Source organism: Myotis brandtii, unplaced genomic scaffold (assembly GCF_000412655.1).
Source record: "Myotis brandtii unplaced genomic scaffold, ASM41265v1 scaffold115, whole genome shotgun sequence".
Lineage (NCBI taxonomy): Eukaryota > Metazoa > Chordata > Mammalia > Chiroptera > Vespertilionidae > Myotis > Myotis brandtii.
In genome coordinates, this window is record NW_005353967.1 from 10,427,250 (window position 1) to 10,447,600 (window position 20,351).

At 40.9% G+C, this 20,351-nt stretch overlaps 1 protein-coding gene across 3 annotated transcripts in view; it reads left to right on the forward strand.

Moving 5' to 3' along the window:
• RGS7BP (regulator of G-protein signaling 7 binding protein) overlaps positions 1-16,528 on the forward strand; it is a 93,221-nt gene extending 76,693 nt beyond the window's left edge. For 2 of the 3 annotated variants that reach the window (XM_005857930.2, XM_014548955.1), the window contains exons 5-6: positions 693-763; positions 13,364-16,528. In XM_005857930.2, coding sequence (XP_005857992.1) covers positions 693-763; positions 13,364-13,455 — 163 coding nt within the window. In that variant the 3' untranslated portion in view covers positions 13,456-16,528. Of the gene's footprint in view, positions 1-692; positions 768-13,363 lie in introns of those variants that run through there. The other variant, XM_005857931.2, reaches the window with a different exon arrangement.
• Positions 16,529-20,351: the final 3,823 nt, after the last annotated feature.

Genomic DNA, 20,351 nt, shown 5'->3' on the forward strand with positions numbered 1-20,351 from the left:
GAAGGTTGAGAACCACTGGTCTAGAGGAAGGCCCAGCTGTCCCACACCACCACCACCACCTCCACCACCCCCACCACCCCTTGTCACATCTCTCTCTTTCTCTCCCTCTCTCTCTCCGTTTCATCCACTATGAAGAGCTCTTCTCTGACAGTGTTAGAATTTGTCATACTCTCTCCCATCATTCCAAGTCAGTTTAATAAATATTAGCCCTGTGAATGCTTAACACCTGTGTTACACCAAATTCCAATCCCGGTAAAGAGAGACAACAGGGAGTGAACCTACACAACCACAACAGCCATCTGACCAGTATCCAGCCTCAGCTTTACCCAGGGTAACCCCATTATTCTAGTTGTGTGTCCTCCGCCTCCCCCTGGAAATCTGAAGTACTATCCTCGTGACCAGGGGCTCTTCCCTGATCTTGGCCAGGTCCAACCCATGGCAGAGATGAGGGCTCCTGCAGCAGAATGTCCGAGAGAAATCTCGGCCAGGCTAGTTCTCTTTCCTCCGAGAGTCACTCATCTTGGGTTGTTGTTTTTCTTATAAAAGCAAAATAGATTCAATATTTGCTTGTTGCAACTAGAGCTAGTACAATTAAGCACAGACTCTTGTCCTTCCGTTGAATCACAGAACAGACTGAGATTGCATTTCCAGAATTTACAGCTGACGATTTTTTCTTTCTATCACTTTTACAGAGACATGCGAGAAATGAAAAACCTTTTAAGCAAACTCAGGGAAACTATGCCTTTACCATTGAAAAATCAAGGTGAGTCATGTCATTTCCTTTTGAGGCAGAGGATGTTTTCTAACATGAGAACCTTGGGACGTGTTTCAAGAGAAATTAAAGCAAGTTCTCTTACACAAACAACAGAAAGCACTTGGTGTACCTTTGTCTTTTCTCAAAAAATGTGATAATAAGAATGGAATCCCTCCGGTGAACACAGTTTTGCCCGAAGATAGCCCAGATCTATCCTGACCTCAAAGCAGACGTGTCCTCTGCTGGCCCTGTCAGTCAAGAGCAGTTATCTGTTGCCGGAGCTGTGGAAGCATTATAATACCAGGTGTGGCAAACACAAAAGAACTGAAATCTTGGCCTTTGCCTTTAAGAAGTTTACAGCCTAGTGGAGAATACTACCAAAGGAAGATCTCTTCCATCTACATATTTAATTATCTAAATAAAGTAACAGTAATAGTTAACATACATTAGGAACTTAAAGTGTGCCACTGTGATTCAGCACCCAACTAGGCTTGATGTCTATACCACCTAGCAATTCTGATGCTACCTGGATATAATATCAGATCCCACAAGTCAAGGGCTCCATCCTAAAGATTGCCCCTCCCCCCACACACACACACTTCAGATATCAATGGCAATTTAAGGGTTGTCACCTGTGCTTCTGACCAACTGGCTATGGATTGAAGGTCCCAACAACCCCCTTCATGGGTTTAATTTGCTAGAGTGGCTCACAGAACTCAGAGAAAACTTTCACTTACTAGATCACCAGTTTATTATAAAAGAACATATCTTAGGAATAGCCAGATAGACTAGATGCATAGGACAAGGTATGGGGAAAGTATGCAGATCGTCTTAGATCTCCACATGTCCACCAACCTGGAAGCTCTCAGAGCCCCATCCTTTTGGACTTTTATGGAGGCTTCAGTACAGGAATGATTAACTAAATCATTGGTCATCGGTTATTGAAATCAATCTCCAGCCTCTCTCTTCTTCTCAGAGGTCAGGGTTGGTACTAAAAGTTACAACCTTGTAATCTCACGGTTGTTTCCCCTGGGAACCCGCCTCCAATTCTTAGGTGGTTTCAAAAGTTTCCTCATTAACATAACAAAAGACACCTCTATAACTCTCATCACTTAAGAAATTCCAAGGGTTTTAAGAGGAAGACCAAATATATATTTATTATAAGTCACAATATTACAGCTACTGTCCTAAATACATTACTATAGATTATTAACTATTTTAACTTATTTAATTCTAATGACATCATTGAGAGAAATGCTATGAATGTTTCCAATTTATTAACTGAGACACAGAGAGGTTAACTGACTTAATCGAAGTCACACAGACTATAAGTAGAAAGGCTGGGAGATGACTCCAGGCAGTACTTCTCCAGAACTATTCTATGGGAGTATGCACCCTAACCCAGAAAGGGAAAAGGGATATTCCATGAGGGAAGGACTGCTGTAAGCTTTTGTTAACTATTGTATCTCCAGTACCTAAAGCAACCCTGGAACATAGTAGAATAACATTGGCCATGAACAAAAATGTTTGTTAAATCTGCACCCAACTTTGCAGCCCCAAGGTCTGAAGCTGTGTACAAGGGACTAATAATAATGGTAAGCACTTTCCCTAAGCATACATGGCCAGAGCAGCCTTAAGTGAAGCATCAGCTTCAGAGACTGGTACATAGAGGGCGGGAGAGGATTTTTATAGGTAAGAAACTCCTGTGTTCTGTTCCCTGTGGGGAGATCTCCGTGTCTCCATGGGTTGCTATGGGAGTGGGCTTCTTGAGATATCCCAAGAAAAGAATTTTCTGAGACTCACAGGGGAGGATGAGATATTGTAAAAGAGCTTTATATCTCTGGAATTACACACCTGCATTTCCAAGATCCCATTTCCCTTTGTCCCACTAAGGAAGAAGTCCCATTTTGCCTTCAGCGGGGCTAAGATCAAAGCAAGGGCCCAGAGTTTCCATTCCATGTCCGCACAGTCCAGTACAGCAGCAGGCTAGCTTAATTGGTGTTCACAGTTGCAGTCTATCAGTCCATCGTGTGTGGGTCCCCAGGGCCCTGGGCCATGCAGCTATGGAGGGAACACGGGCAGGAGCAAAGCCAAAGGAACCAGAGAGCCAAGGGAGAGCTCCAGGAGTCACACAAGAGCACTAGCTCCTTTGTCTAGGGGATTATGCATTCCCACATTTTTGCAGGTTTGCAGTGGCCCTGCCCACTCTGGCCAATGATCTCTGTTCCCAAGTTTGACTGCCAGGCACCTTCCCTATGTCACTCCAACTTTCCTGTATATGCACCCATTTTCCCCTTAGTCTGGTCCCTTCCCCCAGTAATCTATGGGGAATGGGCTGGTGGTTCTCTGGGGAGTGTGAAATTGTAGCCTCCTGGTGAAGCTGCCCAAATGACATGCCTATAATGTCTGGCTCCCCCCCTTTGCTCATTTCCTATTATTAATAACTAGCTAATTAAACAGTATCATTCCCACTGAGCAAAGCCTGGGCAGGAGGGAGCACCGGGTGCTGCCTGCCCCTGAGCAAGGAGGGAGAGGACTTGGCAGCAGAGATGGAGCGCCGCCTTGCTCAGAAGCAGCGTGGCAGCAGGTGGAGAGGTGGAAGTGAGAACACCAGACAAGGAGGCCAGGGAGTAATGTGGCCTTAGCCCCATGGGCTGGACGCGGGTGTCAGAAAATCAGAGGCTGGGGATGTGGTGTATCAGATAACTGAAGAGCCTGGTGACCAAGGCTAACTGGTTTGAGCCATGGGTGCAGTGTTTTGGTGACCTGGTGTCAGTTCTAAGGAAGCAGTGTTTTACCACAACATGTGACCACACCATGCGAGTCTGTTGCTAGAAATAAGCCTGGTGGTTGGGATCAGGGACTTTGGATTTGAATGCTGGCTCTGCCACTTACCAACTTTATGACCTGGAACAAGTTGTTTAACTTCTGGAGATTTCCATGTCCTCATCCCTGAAAAAGATATAGCAGTACCACTTGGTTCAGAGATTGTTGTGGGGGATTAAATGATGCAATGCATGCCCCATACCTATTACCACCCTTACAGAGAGCAAACATTCGCAAATGCTTTACTATATTGTTGTTGCTATTGTTGATGTAACTATTGTTACTGTTATTTACTGGCTGCCCCAGCAACTCAGCTCAGGAAAACTCGAAGTCATCATCAAAGACAGCAGTCCCTGTTACCACTGATGATATGTAGCATCCATGAAAGGTTGAGCCTGCAGTTCAGAACACTGATTCTCAAGACGTTGGGTGTGGGGTTCATGTCTGAAGCTATCCTCAGCTTCCTAATGTGTTTGGCAAATCTACTCCCATCAACAGCACACAGGCCTCTCGCTGCACCTCACGTCCAGCTGCCCAGGAGGATGACGGCCCAGAGTGCCCCGTCTGAATCCCATGTATGCCATGTAGCCTCTTTTCTAAACCAGGCCATCCCAAACATCCCTTCTACATTTGGTGAAAATTCATCCAACAGTTTTTGAACCATGCATTAATGGAAAAACAAAATTTCATTTTACTTACTTAGAATGTTTTTATAATCATAAAAAGTATAATGTAAATATTTTTGTGTAACTTTATATCACTTTTATAAACAGAAAGATAATTTGATTTTAAATATCATAATAGTAAAGATTGATACTGTAAGTAAAAACGTGAATGAGGCCCGGCCGGTGTGGCTCAATGGTTGAACATCAACCGATGAACCAGGAGATCACAGTTCAGTTCCCAGTCAGGGCACATGCCTGAATTTCTGGCTTGACCCCCAGTAGGGGGCGTGCAGGAGGCAGACAATCAATGAGTCTCTCTCTCATCATGGATGTTTCTCTCTCTCCCTCTCCCTTCCTCTCTCTGAAATCAATAAAATTAAATAAACATGAATAAAAAGAGAATAGTCATCCAAATAAATGATACCCAGGACTTGAACCCTGAATCAATTTGGGGAATTCCAGTAAAAGGAAAAAGCTAGGAGAGGCAAGGACTTCTCATGGAGGGAGTGATGCAATAGGATTTTAAAATATTTTTTTAAATGAGGGAAGTCCTGTGGGTAATTCAGTTTTCTTCATTTGTGGGAGAAATGGGAACCCTTAGCATATGAAGATACATCTCTGTTCTCTACATGTTTAATGGGCGCTTGCAGCATGATGCCACTGTGAGCTGACCAGTAGAGAAAGGGGTGTGAGCTGGGCCAGGGTCTGAGAAGGCCCCAGGGAAGGGGAACAAGTCTCCGGAGCTGGAAACGCTTTTTAGCAGATGCATATGGCACCATTTTAATGGACAAATCAGCCAGATTCCTTTCTCTGACTTCTTATTGCTGAACTACACCGCAGGGACTTCCCCATCACCTTCCAGGTGATTTGTTTCTTATACAGGTCTAGGTTAATATATGCAGGAAATGGTCTGGGGTGAAATGTAGACAGTTTTATTCCATTTCTCTTCTATGGGACCTTATGGTCAAAACAATACTAACTGGATGGAAACTATTATAGAGAGACATCTGTTTTCTTTTTGGCTTTTTATTTTCTTTCTCTTTTTATTCCATTTATGTATGTTTGAAGCAGAAGGAAAAAAGGGAAAAGATACTACTCCTTGGCCCTCTTTTTCCTTCCTCAAAACCTGACCATGTGAAAATCCTGCCAGGCGAGTGCTGGGGGAACCCACACTGGAAATGCTCAGCTCCCCTGGTCCCCAGGCTCCATCCCCGTCCTCAAACCAGAAACTGTTCTGCATTTATCATGGCACTTAAAGATTTAATCAGGTCCCCCCCCACTTCCTGCCACAAGCAAAACTTGACTTAACAACAGTGTACTCTAAATTGACTTTCACTGGCAAATAACGGAAGGTGGCCAAGAGCAGAGATTTTAATGGTTCGTGATTATGCCTTCATTTCAGACAGGGCCTTTCAGGTTAAGACTGGAGACAAAGAGGTTCATGAAGAAAGAGTGAGCCACCCTGTTCCTCCAGACAGTGTCCAGATCTCCTGGCTCTCAGCCCGCGTTCTTTCCACTGCTTCAGTGACTCTCCTGTCCTACATTCTGGGTCACTGGCAGTGCTGCAGGGAGCTTCATTAATTATGATTGTCTTGCTGTGTCAAATGGATTACAAATGGAGACACCTGTGGAGAGCCCACAAGGTCACTGACAAAGGCTGCAAGGAGATTGGAAAGTGAAGGACAAGTATCTTCTGAATGCACGCTGTAATCAGACAAAACAAATCGGTGGGAATAAATTTAGCCTGAAAGACAGTTTCACCTTTTCTAAAATTCTGACTGAATAAATGCGGTGGGGGTGTGTTAGTACATTCACTCTTGCCTAGAATTTGATTGTTAATACCGTGCATGTGAATAATTCATCAGGAATGGTATCTGCTCTAGAATGGGTCTCCTCCTGGTTGTTAATACCGTGCATGTGAATAAGTCTGACACAAATTCGTCAGGAATGGTATCTGCTCTAGAATGGGTCTCCTCCTGTGGACAGTCCTACTCCAGACGAAACTGGGTCTGGGAACAATTCCCCAGATTCATACCCCTGATGTGCTCTCATCTGGACCCCCATACCCAGAACCAGCGTATTGTGTCAGAGAGAAGAGTCTGACATCTGACAAAAGAACACTGGACAGTGCAGATTCATACCCCTGATGTGCTCTCATCTGGACCCTCATACCCAGAACCAGCATATTGTGTCAGACAGAAGAGTCTGACATCTGACAAAAGAACACTGGACAGTTATGCCATCTTCAAGCCTGGAAGTGACCTTGTGGGTCCTTCCCTCCAGGGCTGCCATAAAAATTTGCTGTGCTTCAAGTTAGTGCCTGAATGTTACTCTGGGCAGTTTTACTGGTAGCCCCATACCCTTTGTAATGTCTACAACCTTTTGTGCAGGATTCAGTGTGATATGCAATCCCTCTTTCCTCCAGTCTGACGCACACATCACTGATCACACATGAGTTTCTTAATGGGTTACTCTGATTATGTTGAGCCCCTACTCACAACCTGAACTGCCTGCTCATTGTCTACTGAAGGAAGAGCAAGCTTCTTGCCCTGCCATCCTTTTTCAACACGTGATGGGCACCTATGATATGTCCAATGCTGGGCTAGGTGATGGGGATGTCTCTCCCCTTAGAGGCTCTCCATCTCAACAGAACAGATAAGAATCACCTTAGAAGTTTTTTTCAAATGACATATGCCTCCCATCACAGAAATTGTGATGGAATCTTCAGGGTAGAACATGTAAATTACACACACACACACACACACACACACACACAACTGGAAAGACAAAGGAAGTGGTGCTTAGAATATAATGAGACCATAGACACAGGTTGCTACAAGTGCATATTGTATTCTCACCTAGCCAGATTTGGGAATAGGGGGGATATTGATAATTACTTTTTGAAAAGTATCTGAACCGAGATTTCTTAGGATAAATCGGAGTTAGCCAAAGAAAAAGATAGAAAAAAAGATAGTCTAGGCAGAAGATCCTGGATATGTGAAGGCATTTGGGGAGATTAAAGAGTGGGGCATTTTGATGAACTACAAGAAGTTCATTAGTTGGGAAAGTAGTTAGAAAAGAGGCTTGAGAGAGAGACTAGAGAGATAGGTAGGCCTATATCTTTAAGGTCCCTGGAAGCTATAGTAAGAGGTTTGGACTTTATCCTGAAACCATTGAAGGGATTTAATTAGGATAAAGCCAGGGGGCTAAAGAAAATGATATGACCAACTGGATGGGCCGCATAGGGAAGAAGGCAAAATCAAGGATGAAACCTAAGTTCAGACTTGGAAAACAGAGCGAATAATGGTGTCATTCACTAAGTTAGAGGGAACAGAGGAGGAGCAGTAGAGATAGAAGACAATTGAAGTTTTGGACAAAGGGGGAACTCCAAGAGCAATTCCCAATGGTGAAGAGTGGATATACATACAAGTCTTATGCTGAGGTGAGACATATAAACTGGAAGCACTGGGAATACAGATTTAAGCATCAGCAGCATAATGGTAACTGAAGCTCTAAGAATGCTTGAGACCACCCAAGGATAATGTGCACAGAGAAGAGTCCTGGAAGGCATTTCCCTGAGGGGAGAGGAGCAGTTTACCAGGGGGACTGAGAAGAAAATCTGAAGAGCCTTATGACATCATGTTGGCAGAAGCAGCTTACTTGGAACTTGGGGCCTGGAAGCCTAATTAAGGAGGTTTGAGGAGTGTGTGGGAGATGAAGAGCTGGCTCAGCAAGGGTAAATTTACTAAGGCTTCTATGAAGAGTTGCTTATAGGATGCTAGGAAAGACGGTATGAAGCAGATAATGTGCGAAGGGCTGTGGCATTTGTTTACAGAAGGAATGCAGAAGCATGGAGCCATCAGAAAAGACTTTGCAGGGGGGAAAATGCTTAAGCTAATCTTGAAGAAGGGGGTTGGAATTTCCTTGGAAAAAGAAATGGCATATATGAAGGCAGAGAGGCAGGGGGAGGTTGGCCATATTTAGGGAATTCTTAGTAGTTCTGTTTTGTACTATCCCCTCCTTCAAATGCCCTTCATTCCAGCCAGGCTGGACTGTTTATTTGGGCCCAAATTCAGGCTACCTTTGTGCACATTATTCTCTCCATCTAGAATGCCTACCCACTACTTCACCAAATGTCCAAGTTCTCCTCATCCCTGTGGCCCACCATGAATACCAAGGCCTCTGTGGATTCACGAATGTCTTCTTCCTTCTTCCTTCTTCCTCCAATTGGGAGTAACTTCCCCACTTGGAATTCTCATAACATTGTATTTGTATCTCTCTTGTAGCATTGCTGTTAAAGCCTCATAGTTACTCAAAGGAAGGTCCCTGAGGCCAAGGACCATCTTTCTATTAGGATCCATCTATACCTGATACAGAGCATGCACTTTGGCTAATTCAATGGCTCTTCAAGTGTGGTCTCAGGACCAGCAGCATCAGCAGGCCTGGGAACTTGTAAGACATGCAAATTCTCAGGTCCACCACACACCTACTAATTCAGAAACTCTGGAGGTAGAGCCAGCCATCTGTGCTTTAATAAGCCCCCCAGACGATGCTGAGGAAGCTAATGTTTGAGAACCACTGGGTTAACTGAAGGTCTTTTACTGGCCATTATAAGTACTTTTTTTTTTTACTTTACCTAAGAACATAGCTTTAAACTCAGATTATTATTTGAAAACTTCTCTATATTTTTAAATCCTTATTAGAGGATATGTTTATTGATTTTAGAGAGAGAGGAAGGGAGAGAGAGAGAGAATGTGAAACATCGATCAGTTGCCTTCCATCCTCACCCAGGCTAGGTATGTGCCCTGATGGGAAATTGAACCTGCAACCTTTTGGTATGCTTGGCCATGGCTGAAAACTTCTCATTAATTTTTATGTCTTCCTATTTCTTGTCATATCATTTATATAAGAAATCCTTTATTAGCTAAGGAAATTTGAGCAATAGAAACATGGTATCATTGTGCCTTAGAGAACTCCAGTGGCTCAAGTAGCATCCAAGAATTAAACATTGAATGATTGAGATCTGAAATAACTGATGGTTGAACTTCCTAGTCTGTTTTTTTCACATTCTCCTATGCATTCCTTCCTTCCCTTTCCTTTCTCACTTTTTATTTTCGCATTTACAATTCTCCTAGGTTACAGTTCTCTGAGAGTATGTACTTTGGAGAAAAGATGCTACAAAAATTTCAAACATTTGTAATAAAAATCAAAGATGTCTCAACAAGCTCAAGTGGAGTAGCCCAGAAAGTTTAGAATGAGTGGGGAAACGATCCATTTTGCTCACATTCTTTTGGTCACCCATTACTTCAGAGACAGGATTTTAATCAATGTGGAAAGACATCTTTCCTTGGACTTTAATTCACTTCACACTGTTCCAGGCATACTTACTGCTCTGTGAATTTCAGCATTTACTGCAGGGGTCAGCTTCCTATGGTGTAGAAAGCTGCTCTGAACGTCTGCCAACAACTTTTGAGCTTTTGTGTCACCTCAGCCCTGGGTGATAATCAGACAAGCTCTGGGCTAGGCTAAGGTGTCACCAATGCTCAACAAAGATGCCCCAAACCAGCAGTCATCCTTAATAGGCAGCCTGTTCTTTGCTTAACATCCTAACACTTTCTTATCATTCCTAACACTTCCTATTCATGTGTGAGTACTATACATGATTATGTGTGTGTATAGTACTCACACAAGTGAAATATATATATAAAGACTGAGTGAAGAGAATTTCAGTAGCACAAAAGGTTTCTCATTCACTGTAATGAATGCATAGATACAAGGGTCAGTCCTTTTTCTTCAATTACAGTTTACATTCAATATTATTCTGTGTTAGTTTCAGATGAACAGCGTAGTGGTTAGACAATCATGTACTTTACAGAGTGCCCCCCCCCCCACTGCCTCAAACACCCACCTGGCCCCATGCTTATTTATCACAATATATTCCCTATGCTGTAATCTACATCTCTGTGACTATTCTGTAACTACCAATTTGTACTGCTTAATCCATTCACCTTTTTCACATAGCCCCTCAATCCTCCTCCCCTCTGACAACTGTCAGTCTTGATACACATCCTATATAATAAAAAGCTAATATGCAAATCGACCGAATGGCAGAACGACCGGTTGCTATGATGCACACTGACCACCAGGGGCAGATGCTCAACACAGGAGCTGCCCCCTGGTAGTCAGAGAAGCCAGGCTCAGAGCTGATGAGTGCAGCTGCGGTAGTGGGAGCCACTCCCACCTCTGTGGCAGTGCTAAGGATGTCCGACTGATGGTTTAGGCTCGCTCCCTGCAGGGAGCAGGCCTAAGCTGTCAGTCGGACATTCCCTGAGGGCTCCTGGACTGTGAGAGAGCACAGGCCAGGCTGAGGGACCCCCCTGAGTGCACAAATCTCGTGCACCGAACCTCTAGTCTCTTAATATCTGTGTATAACAAAAAGGAGAGAATGGGAGCAAATGTACAGCATCCACATACCCCAGCATCCACATGCATACTTTCTTTGTAAATACAACATTGTAGTAGACATTTCCTCATGTAGTGAGAACTGTACATATCAGAATTGCATTTTATAATATATAAATACCAATTAGGTCACTCCCCAAATCTCTTAAATGTTTGGAGAAAGGATATATGGAAATTCAAGAAATAGGTCTTCCAAGTCTTAAAGAAATAAAATACAAAGATTTTCTTTCCTATAAATATCTTCATAGTTCTGGTGATTCTGTTCCAAGGAAGCATTGAATTGCAGATGAACTTGAGTTTCAGGAAATGTAGTCAGTATCCAAACAGATATCGAAAGATAAAATTCTTTACTCTTAAGAACCTGCTATATCTTTGCCATATCCAATTAGGTTACCAGTAAGTCATTGCTCATTTGGTGGTTAAAGAAGTAAGAGTCCGAAAAATGGTGAGAAAGTGAGCTATCTTTCTGTTCCAAATATATCATGATTCATCTCTGAGATACTATCTTGAGAAATCTGGCTCATATAGACTCTCTGACATTGCTTTCAGTGTCTTAACTATTTAGGGTAAGGTTTGTTTTTGCTTTTGTATGTGTATGTGTTTTTACTTTTTATTGAATTTATTGGGGTAACATTGGTTAATAAAATTATATAGGTTTTAAACTATTTTTTATTGATTTGAGAGAGGGAGCTAAACATCAATGCGAGAGAGGAACATCGATCGGTTGCCTCCCATACACACCCCAACCAGGGATTGAACCTGCAACCTAGGTGCATGCCCTAACCAGGAATAGAACCCACAGCCTTTTAGTGTATAGACGATGCTCTAGCCAACTGAGCCGCACTGGCCAGGGCTAAAATTATGTAGGTTTTAGGTGTATAAGCCTATAATACATCATCTATACATTGTATTGTGTATTTATCACCCCAAGTCAAGTCTCCTTCTACCACCTTTATTCCCCCTTTACTCTCTTCTACCTCCCTCGGGCAAGTTTAATTATAAAAGAAGGACATCCTGTTTTCAGCTCTCAAAATGTTGACATCCAGATTATAGTGAATTATTTTTCACCATGGAAAGGACAAAGAGAGTCTTTTTTCCCCTCCATGTTAGCATAATGTGAGTTTTAAGAAAGGATTTTAATCTGTGGGGACAGGGAAAGTGCACTGTGTTTGACTAATTTGCTGTGCCCAGCGGAGGCGCCTGTTTTCTTCCCTGGCTCCAACTTGCTATTCAGTTTCATCTAAATGTATAACATAGTACGTACCATTCCAAGGAACACTGTCAACCTGGTGGGTGATGCTAATTTGCTTACATGAACCTTTGGGAAAGGGGAAGAAAGGCCTGGGCATTGGGATGACACAATTTACGTAAGAGGACCCAAAAGCTAGGACTCTTTGTTCTTGACAGTTTCCTGAGCGTCTAGGCTCAGTCATCAACAAAAACCAACCAGCCATGGGGTTGCCCGTAGCTCCAGTCTCACTATGTTCTAGCACCATCCCAGTTGGCAATGAAAAGCATATTTATTCATGGTCCTTCTCGAGCCTCTGGGACCCACACTGGCCAGTTCTGCCCAGCAAGATATTTCTACTCACCCTCTTTGGACTGCACTATTTCCGAAAACCCAGCCCCTTAAACAAGACTTGGTTTTCAGGCTTATTTCTTCCTCTATTTGTCATCATGGGGAAAAATTTCAAATAAAACATTATGAATTCAACAGCTGGCCAGCTTCTCTTGCCCTTGTTACGGATATCTATAGAAAGTGGAAGGGGAAGACTGAACGGGGAATAGTTGACACTTCTTCCTGAGACATGAAGCAGGTGAATGGAGGCAAGGCGACCTTCCTACAGAAAGGGGAATAGTTAATAGTAGCTTCAGTGGTTCTCAACCATCCTAATGCCGCAACCCTTTAATACAGTTCCTCATGTTGTGGTGACCCCCAACCATAAAATTATTTTCGTTGCTACTTCATAACTGTAATTTTGCTACTGTTATGAATCGTAATGTAAATATCTGATATGCAGGATGTATTTTCAGAGGTCGCGACCCACACGTTGAGAACCGCTGCGAGTCTATTTACTAAGTGCTTCCTCTCTGCTAGGCACCAAGATATCCACCCAAGCTAAGTGTTTTTCATAGATTATTTTACTTAATCCTCATCTAAGCAATATTAAACCCTATTTGACAGATGGGGAAACTGAAGCTGAGTGAGTTTAAGTTGCATGTTCAAATTACAGAGCTAGTAAATAGCAGAGGCAAGTTTAGAAAAGACGCCTACTTTCCCCAAAGCGTGGGCTCTTCCCAAGAATCTATACTTTTCCCAACTGAAAGATGGGGCAGCTAAGCAGTTTCCATTTCATTCCAAGCCCTGGTTCTCTACTGTGTGCTCTCTGTCCCTCCCCCAGGGAACATTTGGCCATATCATTGTCACAACTGGTGGGGGAGTTGCTACTGGCATCTAGTGAGTAGAGGCCATGATGCTATTAAACATGCTACAATGCCCAGGACAGCCCCCAATAACAAAGAATTATCTGGTCCAAAATGTCCATAGTGATAAGGTTAAGAAACCTTGATTCAAAAGATGGTGGATTTTTAAAGCCAATTCACAAGAAGAAGGTTTTGTCTGTACCTCACTCATATGTACTTTGTCCCATCACAGATGACAGCAGTCTTCTAAATCTAACTTCCTACCCTCTGGTTAGAAGACGGAAGAGAAGGTTCTTTGGGCTATGTTGTCTCGTCTCCAGCTAGACAATTCCTCCTGGAAACCCACCCCAGGGGAGACCTGAAAAAACAACCACAGACGCCGAGGACCTCCAGACAGCTGAACCACAGTTATTGGTTTCTGACTATGTTTTCTATGCTTCCTTATTACTTCTATCCGCCTCTCTCTACCCTTTTAAATGATTTTACATTTGAAAGTAGCTGCTGTCAAGGGGAAAAAAACAACAACACAGATTCAAAAAGCAGGCTGTTTTTAAAAGGATTTTTAAAGTCGACAGTGTGCATGTCTGCTCCAAACCATACCATGACAGATGCAAGAATTATGATTTTTAAATTATTTAAAGGTCTTTTAAAAAGGATTATACAGAGAAAAATCATTTCATGTATACTAGTAACCCTATAGCTCTTGCTGATCTCATGTTAACAATTTATCTTATGTGGAAGAAGTCTTTAAACATAGAAATCCATTTAAAACTGCAAAACTGTGTTAAAATCCAATCTATCAATATCATTAGAAACAATATAAGCAAACACACCACCTCACCTATTGCTTTCTCTGCTTTCATTTACATTTAGTCTTCCATTCCGTCAGAATCTAAGAGCTTCAACAGAAAAATCTCTTAATTTATAATGCAGCAAAGACCATATATGAAAAGTGTTTAAATTTTGTAAATACACAATAATCCTAATACCTTCGTACAATGCATATGGGCAATTAATTTCCTTTCGATCCAATGGTGTCTTTTTCAGCTTCTTGGAGAATGAAGTAATCCAGTTAGGAAATGGTGTAGTAACATATACAATTACCCTCAAATGTAAAATTTGAATATTATGACATTTTGTTCTAATTGAAATCTGAAGCATGAAGTCTGCGCATCAGCATAGTGTTAACTCTTTAGGGCATGCTGGAATTAGCTCAGATCGTAAAAATATTTAACATTTTACATTGTTAATAAAATCTTTTCAGTTCAGCTAAGCTTGTCTCATTTTAGATGACTATGCAGATATGACTTTTCCAATGTGTACTCGGTGTCTTATCTTATGCAGATTTCTGAAAGCAGGTACATGAAGCAATACTACATTTTAGAAAGGAGGAAGCCACGTGCTGTTTTTCTGCTCACAGCTTTGTTGTGATCTTCCTCCACTAAACTTGTAACATGGTACACATGTTGTTATATTCCCCACTGTTCTTTCTTTGGCCCATTTCTCAGACAGAATTTCCCATAGGTTGGCAGATCAGGCCTTTGGACTTCTTTTCTTTTTACCATAGTCTGAAAAATCCTGAAGTCAGACAAGAGGCACCAGTGTCTGGTATAGTAAAAGGATGAGCAAGATGCCTATAAGTGGTTTATTCAAAGCGCATCTTTAATCCCAACCCTATAATTTCTTCCTACTTATGAACACAGGCATTTACATGTCCACCAATATTTTGACCTGAAAACTAAGCATATTAAAGCCTTTAGCTTTATTGAAGATGAAGACCAGGTACAGACAAGTTACTGGAATAATTAGTGTATTAGGCTGAATTATATGAAATAGCTGATATTTGACTGTTTTGACCTGAGAAATGGCAATTTCATATAGTTCAACATAATATCTAGTGTTGTGGAAATAATCTTTGGAATTGTCTTCTAGGTTTTCCAGGTTGAAAGGATTAAAGGGTTGGAAGAGATCTCAAAGGCTATGCAGGTCGCTGTGTGGATCACACCAGCTGGCTCTTGGCCTTATTTGTGGAGTCAGAGTTGTGTTCCAATGAACTGGTAATGGATGCATGATTATAGGTATGCTTGGCTTCATATAAAGAAGTACCCTCAAAAATTACCCGAGAAAATCACAATTTTCTGAATCAAATACTTGTAAAACAAAACAGTTGTGGGGATATGCTATTTAAAAGACACCTCGGGTGAGTACTCCCCTGCAAAGCGGGTAACCATTCCCAGATTTACCTGGTCTGCAAACCCTGGTTTTCATAAATGAGGTTTGATTAAAGCTTAATGTCTTTTCCCGAATGTGGTTCATTTTTATCCCCTGGATCATTGTTTTAGAGATTATGAAGTAGCCTAATTTGGCACGTTCTCTCTCCCGTCTCTGTCCTCTCCCATCTTTCTACTATATTAAACCCCAGCTTCATTCTAGTTCCTACTAATCCATGCGCAGTTATTAACGGATAACTCTAACCTTGGTGTTCAGCACGTTCTTCTAAATGCCTGGCCTAAATCACTTCTGCTTGGTTAATTTGTGCTCACTCTAGCCTTAGTCTCTTAGTCTCAGCGTAAAAGTAACACTTAACTTCTGTGCAATTGTGCTTTGTACAACTGAAGACTGTTAATCAATTCAGGTCTCACCTCCATGATTGGGAGGACCATAGTAGCATTTCATGGAGATGGGAATTTGTCTAATTCCCTAGCTAGGCTTTTCATACCTAAGGTAAATAAATGCAACCACTTTATCTTCTATTCATAGTGCCTGTTTCCCAGCCTTTGATCAGTTTTGTAGTTCCCTTAGACACACTCCAAGATTTATAGATCCTTTTTCAGTGGCAGGTCCTAAAAATTAAATTCAGTCCTCAAAGTCCTGATAACCTACACTGGCTCATAGTTGCAACAGGTAATTCACCGTCTCCCATTAGATATGCCAATGCGTCTCTTTAGGAGCCTGTCCCCCTGTCCTCTCCCCACCAAAGGACTTTCTCAGGTGTAGTTCCATGAGATAGAGTTCTAATGTCTCAGCTTCCTGCTGGCATCTGCTTCCAGATTAGCAATAACACTGAGCTGATCTCTAGGGATAAGGAGAGAACCTTGAATTCATTTTGTTGCATGTACTCACATGCTTGAAAAAGAAAAGGATGTGAGCTTCTTCTGGCACAAAATCTTCCATTTTACCGCCATATTGTTAATGCCCCATGCTGCCTTCTCTTTTTTATTTTATGATTATGAGGCATGTTCTTTGCAGGAAATCTAAAAAAAATACCACTAAGTATAAAGAAAATAAAAATCACCCAGATCCCGCCACGGTCACATTGTTTAAATCCACATTTCTAGGCGTTGCATCAGTCAGTGGTGGGGCCCACAGGCACTTTTGGATAAGGTTTGTAAAGAAATGCCCGGAAGGCCAAGGTGTCACTTTAAAATATGAGTCCACTAATGTTTTGCACACATTGAGGACTTCTGGGTGTGCCATTGTTCTGGAGTACAAAGAAGACTTTAGAAGTAGCACAGCCCTGCTGCCTCCTCTAATGAAAGCTCGTGGGGAGATTCTAAAATCCTGCCAGATCCTTTGGCTCCTTGGTGCTCCATGTAACATTTGATACTTACTGTTTGGCAATACTGCCACCTTCTGAAAGCTGAGCTTTAGAGTGAGAGGGGGAAACCAAGTAGAAAAGCATCTAATTTATCTTAGACAGCAAACAAATGGGCCATATTAACAATGATCCCATATGAATTTCAGACTCTGGAAGTCTCAGAGTTGAAAGGATCAGGGATATCTCCCAGATTAATTTCCCACCCCACACACATCCCTAGGCAATGTCTATCATTTCTTTGTATTCTAGAATGTCACCAAATGCAAAATGCTCAAGTTTCAGGTAACTATCGATAGCATGAAAAAGAGTAGTGATGGTATTGGCTCAAAATAAATCATTAGCATTAAATATAAAGTCCAGAAATAAACCCAAGAACATAGAAGAATGGAGTACATTATAAAAATGACATTTCAAATCCCTGAGGAAAGATTAGATTATTAAGTAAATTATATTGGTACTAGAGGCTCGATGCATGGATTCATGTACCAGTGGGGTACCTCAGCCTGGCCTGCGGGGATCAGGCTGAAACCGGCTCTCTGACATCCCACAAGGGGTCCCGGATTGAGAGAGGGCAGTTCTCAGGTGACGCACCCCAGAATCGGGCTCCCCCCCTCTGTGGTTCCAGGTGCATCACCCGAGAACCACAGCTGCCAAGTCACTGCAGCTCGGCAGCTCCTGCATTGAGCGTCTGCCCCCTGGTGGTCAGTGCATGTCATAGATAGCGGTTGGACGGTCGCTTAGGCTTTTATATATAGATAACTGGTTAGCCATTTGGGGGAAATTATTATATCTATGCCTCATAACTTTTATCAAAATTAATTCTGACTGCAGTAAAGATTAAAATGCTAAAGCAAATAAATAAACATATAAAAGGACTAGCAGGCAATACGGATGAACATTTATATAATTTTCATGTAGAAAACAGCCTTTCTAAGCATGACACAAAAGGAAGAAACAACAAAGGAAAAGATGGATGGATTTGACCAATTGAAAATCCAAAACTCCTATACAATGAAAAATAAATCAGATAAAGAGAAAACAAAAGTTGAAATATATGCAACAAAAAGTGTAGACCTGTAATATATATCAGAAGTTTAAATTGCACTACTTTGAGAAGTTTCCATGGTTTACAATCCCCTATCCTTTCAAATGTTGCCATTTCATTCTTTTCTCTTCTACTGCACTTTTTCATTATTGCTTATTTAATTGTCTATATCCACTAAACTAGAAGTTCAAGAAGGCAGCAACCATGTTTCTTTTGCTTACTGCTATATCTTCTACACCTAACACAGTGCTAGACACAAAGCAAATACTAAAAACATTTATTGGATGAGTGAATAATGAATTCATGAATAAATGACATTTTATGACTCAAAAAAATATCAAACTTTCCAGTAGAAAATTGAGCCAAGACACGAACTGGCAATGTACCATAAATTTAAATAATGCACTAATGATAAATATGAAACTATTTGAATATACTGGTAATCAAAAATGTAAATTATTGTAATATATTCCTTTTTGTGTATCAGAAAGGTATAAAGAATTAAAGTGCCCAGGGACAGAAGGAAGTGTGGAAATGAATATTCTCTCACAGAGTCAACATGAGTGTAAATTGAGTCAATCTTTCTGGAAAATATTTTGGCAATGTATTTTACATGTATGCCAGGTAATTCCACTTTAGGGAAATTCTCCTCGAAAAGGTCAGGAAAAATGAACTAAGTTACATTCATTCATCATTCAAAAAATATATGCAAGAAAGGATGCTTATAGCAGCAATATTTGGGGGAATAGAAAAATGTAAATATGTCTACAGTAAAGGGCTGGTTAAATATGGTATATCCTTTCAATGGAATACTGTGCATCAATTAAAAATAAGAATCATATGTATATGTAGGGAAATGAAGAAGCTATATTGTTAAATGAAAAAAAGGAAGTTACAGAAGAAATCCATTTTAAAAAATATACATATTCATGTGTGCATTAAAGAGTCTGAAAGGTTATTTGCTAAAATTTTAACAGTAATTATCTCTGAGAGGTGAGATTTGGAGCAATTATATTTTCTTTTTGCATATCTGTAATTTCTGAATTTTCCACAATGAGCATGTAGTATCTGTATAATTTTTCAGGGAATAAACAGCAATGTTCACAATATATATTAAATATAAAACACATGTTATAAAACAGTATGGATAGTATGATACAATATTTGTAAAAAAGATAATTATATATAAATCTATCTATGTATGTATATATATGCATAAGAAAGCTAGAAGGACATACATTAAATGTTAATAGTAGTTATTTATGGGTAGTGGGATTATGGGTGATTATTATTTCTTTTCGCTTTTCTGTGTTTTCTAATTTTTCTACAATGAATATGTATTACTTGTGTAATAAAAACTATTAATAAAAGTTAAAAAAAGAATTAAAAGGTGAAATAAACTTTGTTACTCACCACTTTCCTTCATCCTCCTCATACCCAGAGAGGCAGAGAGAAAGGGAGAGAGGAGAGGAGAGGAGAGGAGAAGAGAGGGAGGGGAGGGGAGGGGAGAGGCAGGGTGGGACTTGGAGGTAAGGAGAGAAGGGAGAGAGGGAAATTGTATAGAAAGAAGTCAAAGTCAAGTCAGTGGAGGAAGGATTAAAATAGGCTTTGGAAACTATTTTACTCATGATAGCACTGTATCTAAATTTAGCTCCATTTTTCAGAAAGCTACAACAACGACAAAATATATCGAGTTAAATAATTGTATTTTCTAATAAAAGAAAATTATACACATGTGTGGGGAGACATCTAGGAATTAAGCTCTGACAGAAATGTCTCCCAAGAAGTTTCTCCAAAGGCAAGCTTTGCGGTCCAGCTAGTTGTCATGAGCTGTGCAGTACAGCCTGAAGTCACACAGACTTTTGTCTGAATCTCGGCTATTCTGCAACTAAGTATATGACTATGGCTAGCAGTTCCAATATCCATTCTCTCCCTTTTTCCTGTAGTAACAGAGACCCAAAATTTCAGCGAGACACTGGCCACCTAAAGTAAAGACTCCATTTCCCAGGCTCCCTATACTGTATATCTGAATTTTGGACTATAGGATCTGAGTGGAATTGTGTGATTTCCGGTAACATTCCTAAAATAAGGGGCATGCATTTCTATGTTCTTCCTCCTTTCCCACTAGGCTGCAATGAAAACATAACGATGGAGCTGAAACAACTGTTTTGGAGTCAGAAATGGACACTACATGAAGTTAACAGAAGTGCCTTAGCAGACCCGAGTCCCTTTCTTCTTCCTGTTATCTGCTAAATGATGAATCCATTTATAATTTATATCTCATTTAAGGCATTAATAAGGTGAATCTTTGTACAGAAGAACCTGCTCACTAAACTAATTAACATCTGTGAGCCTCGGTTGCCTCAGAGTAAAATGAAGATAATATTAATATCACAAAAGGTTCAACCCAATAACTGTCCACTTGTTGGCTTAGTACTAAAGCTCATTTATGAGAACAATCCAACAAATGAATCATTGCATGAGACTGTGCACAGAACAGTGGACAAAGGGAAATCTTTTAAATAAAGTGTTTTTAAATCAAATGGTCAATTGGTTTGCATATGAAAAAAATTAAAC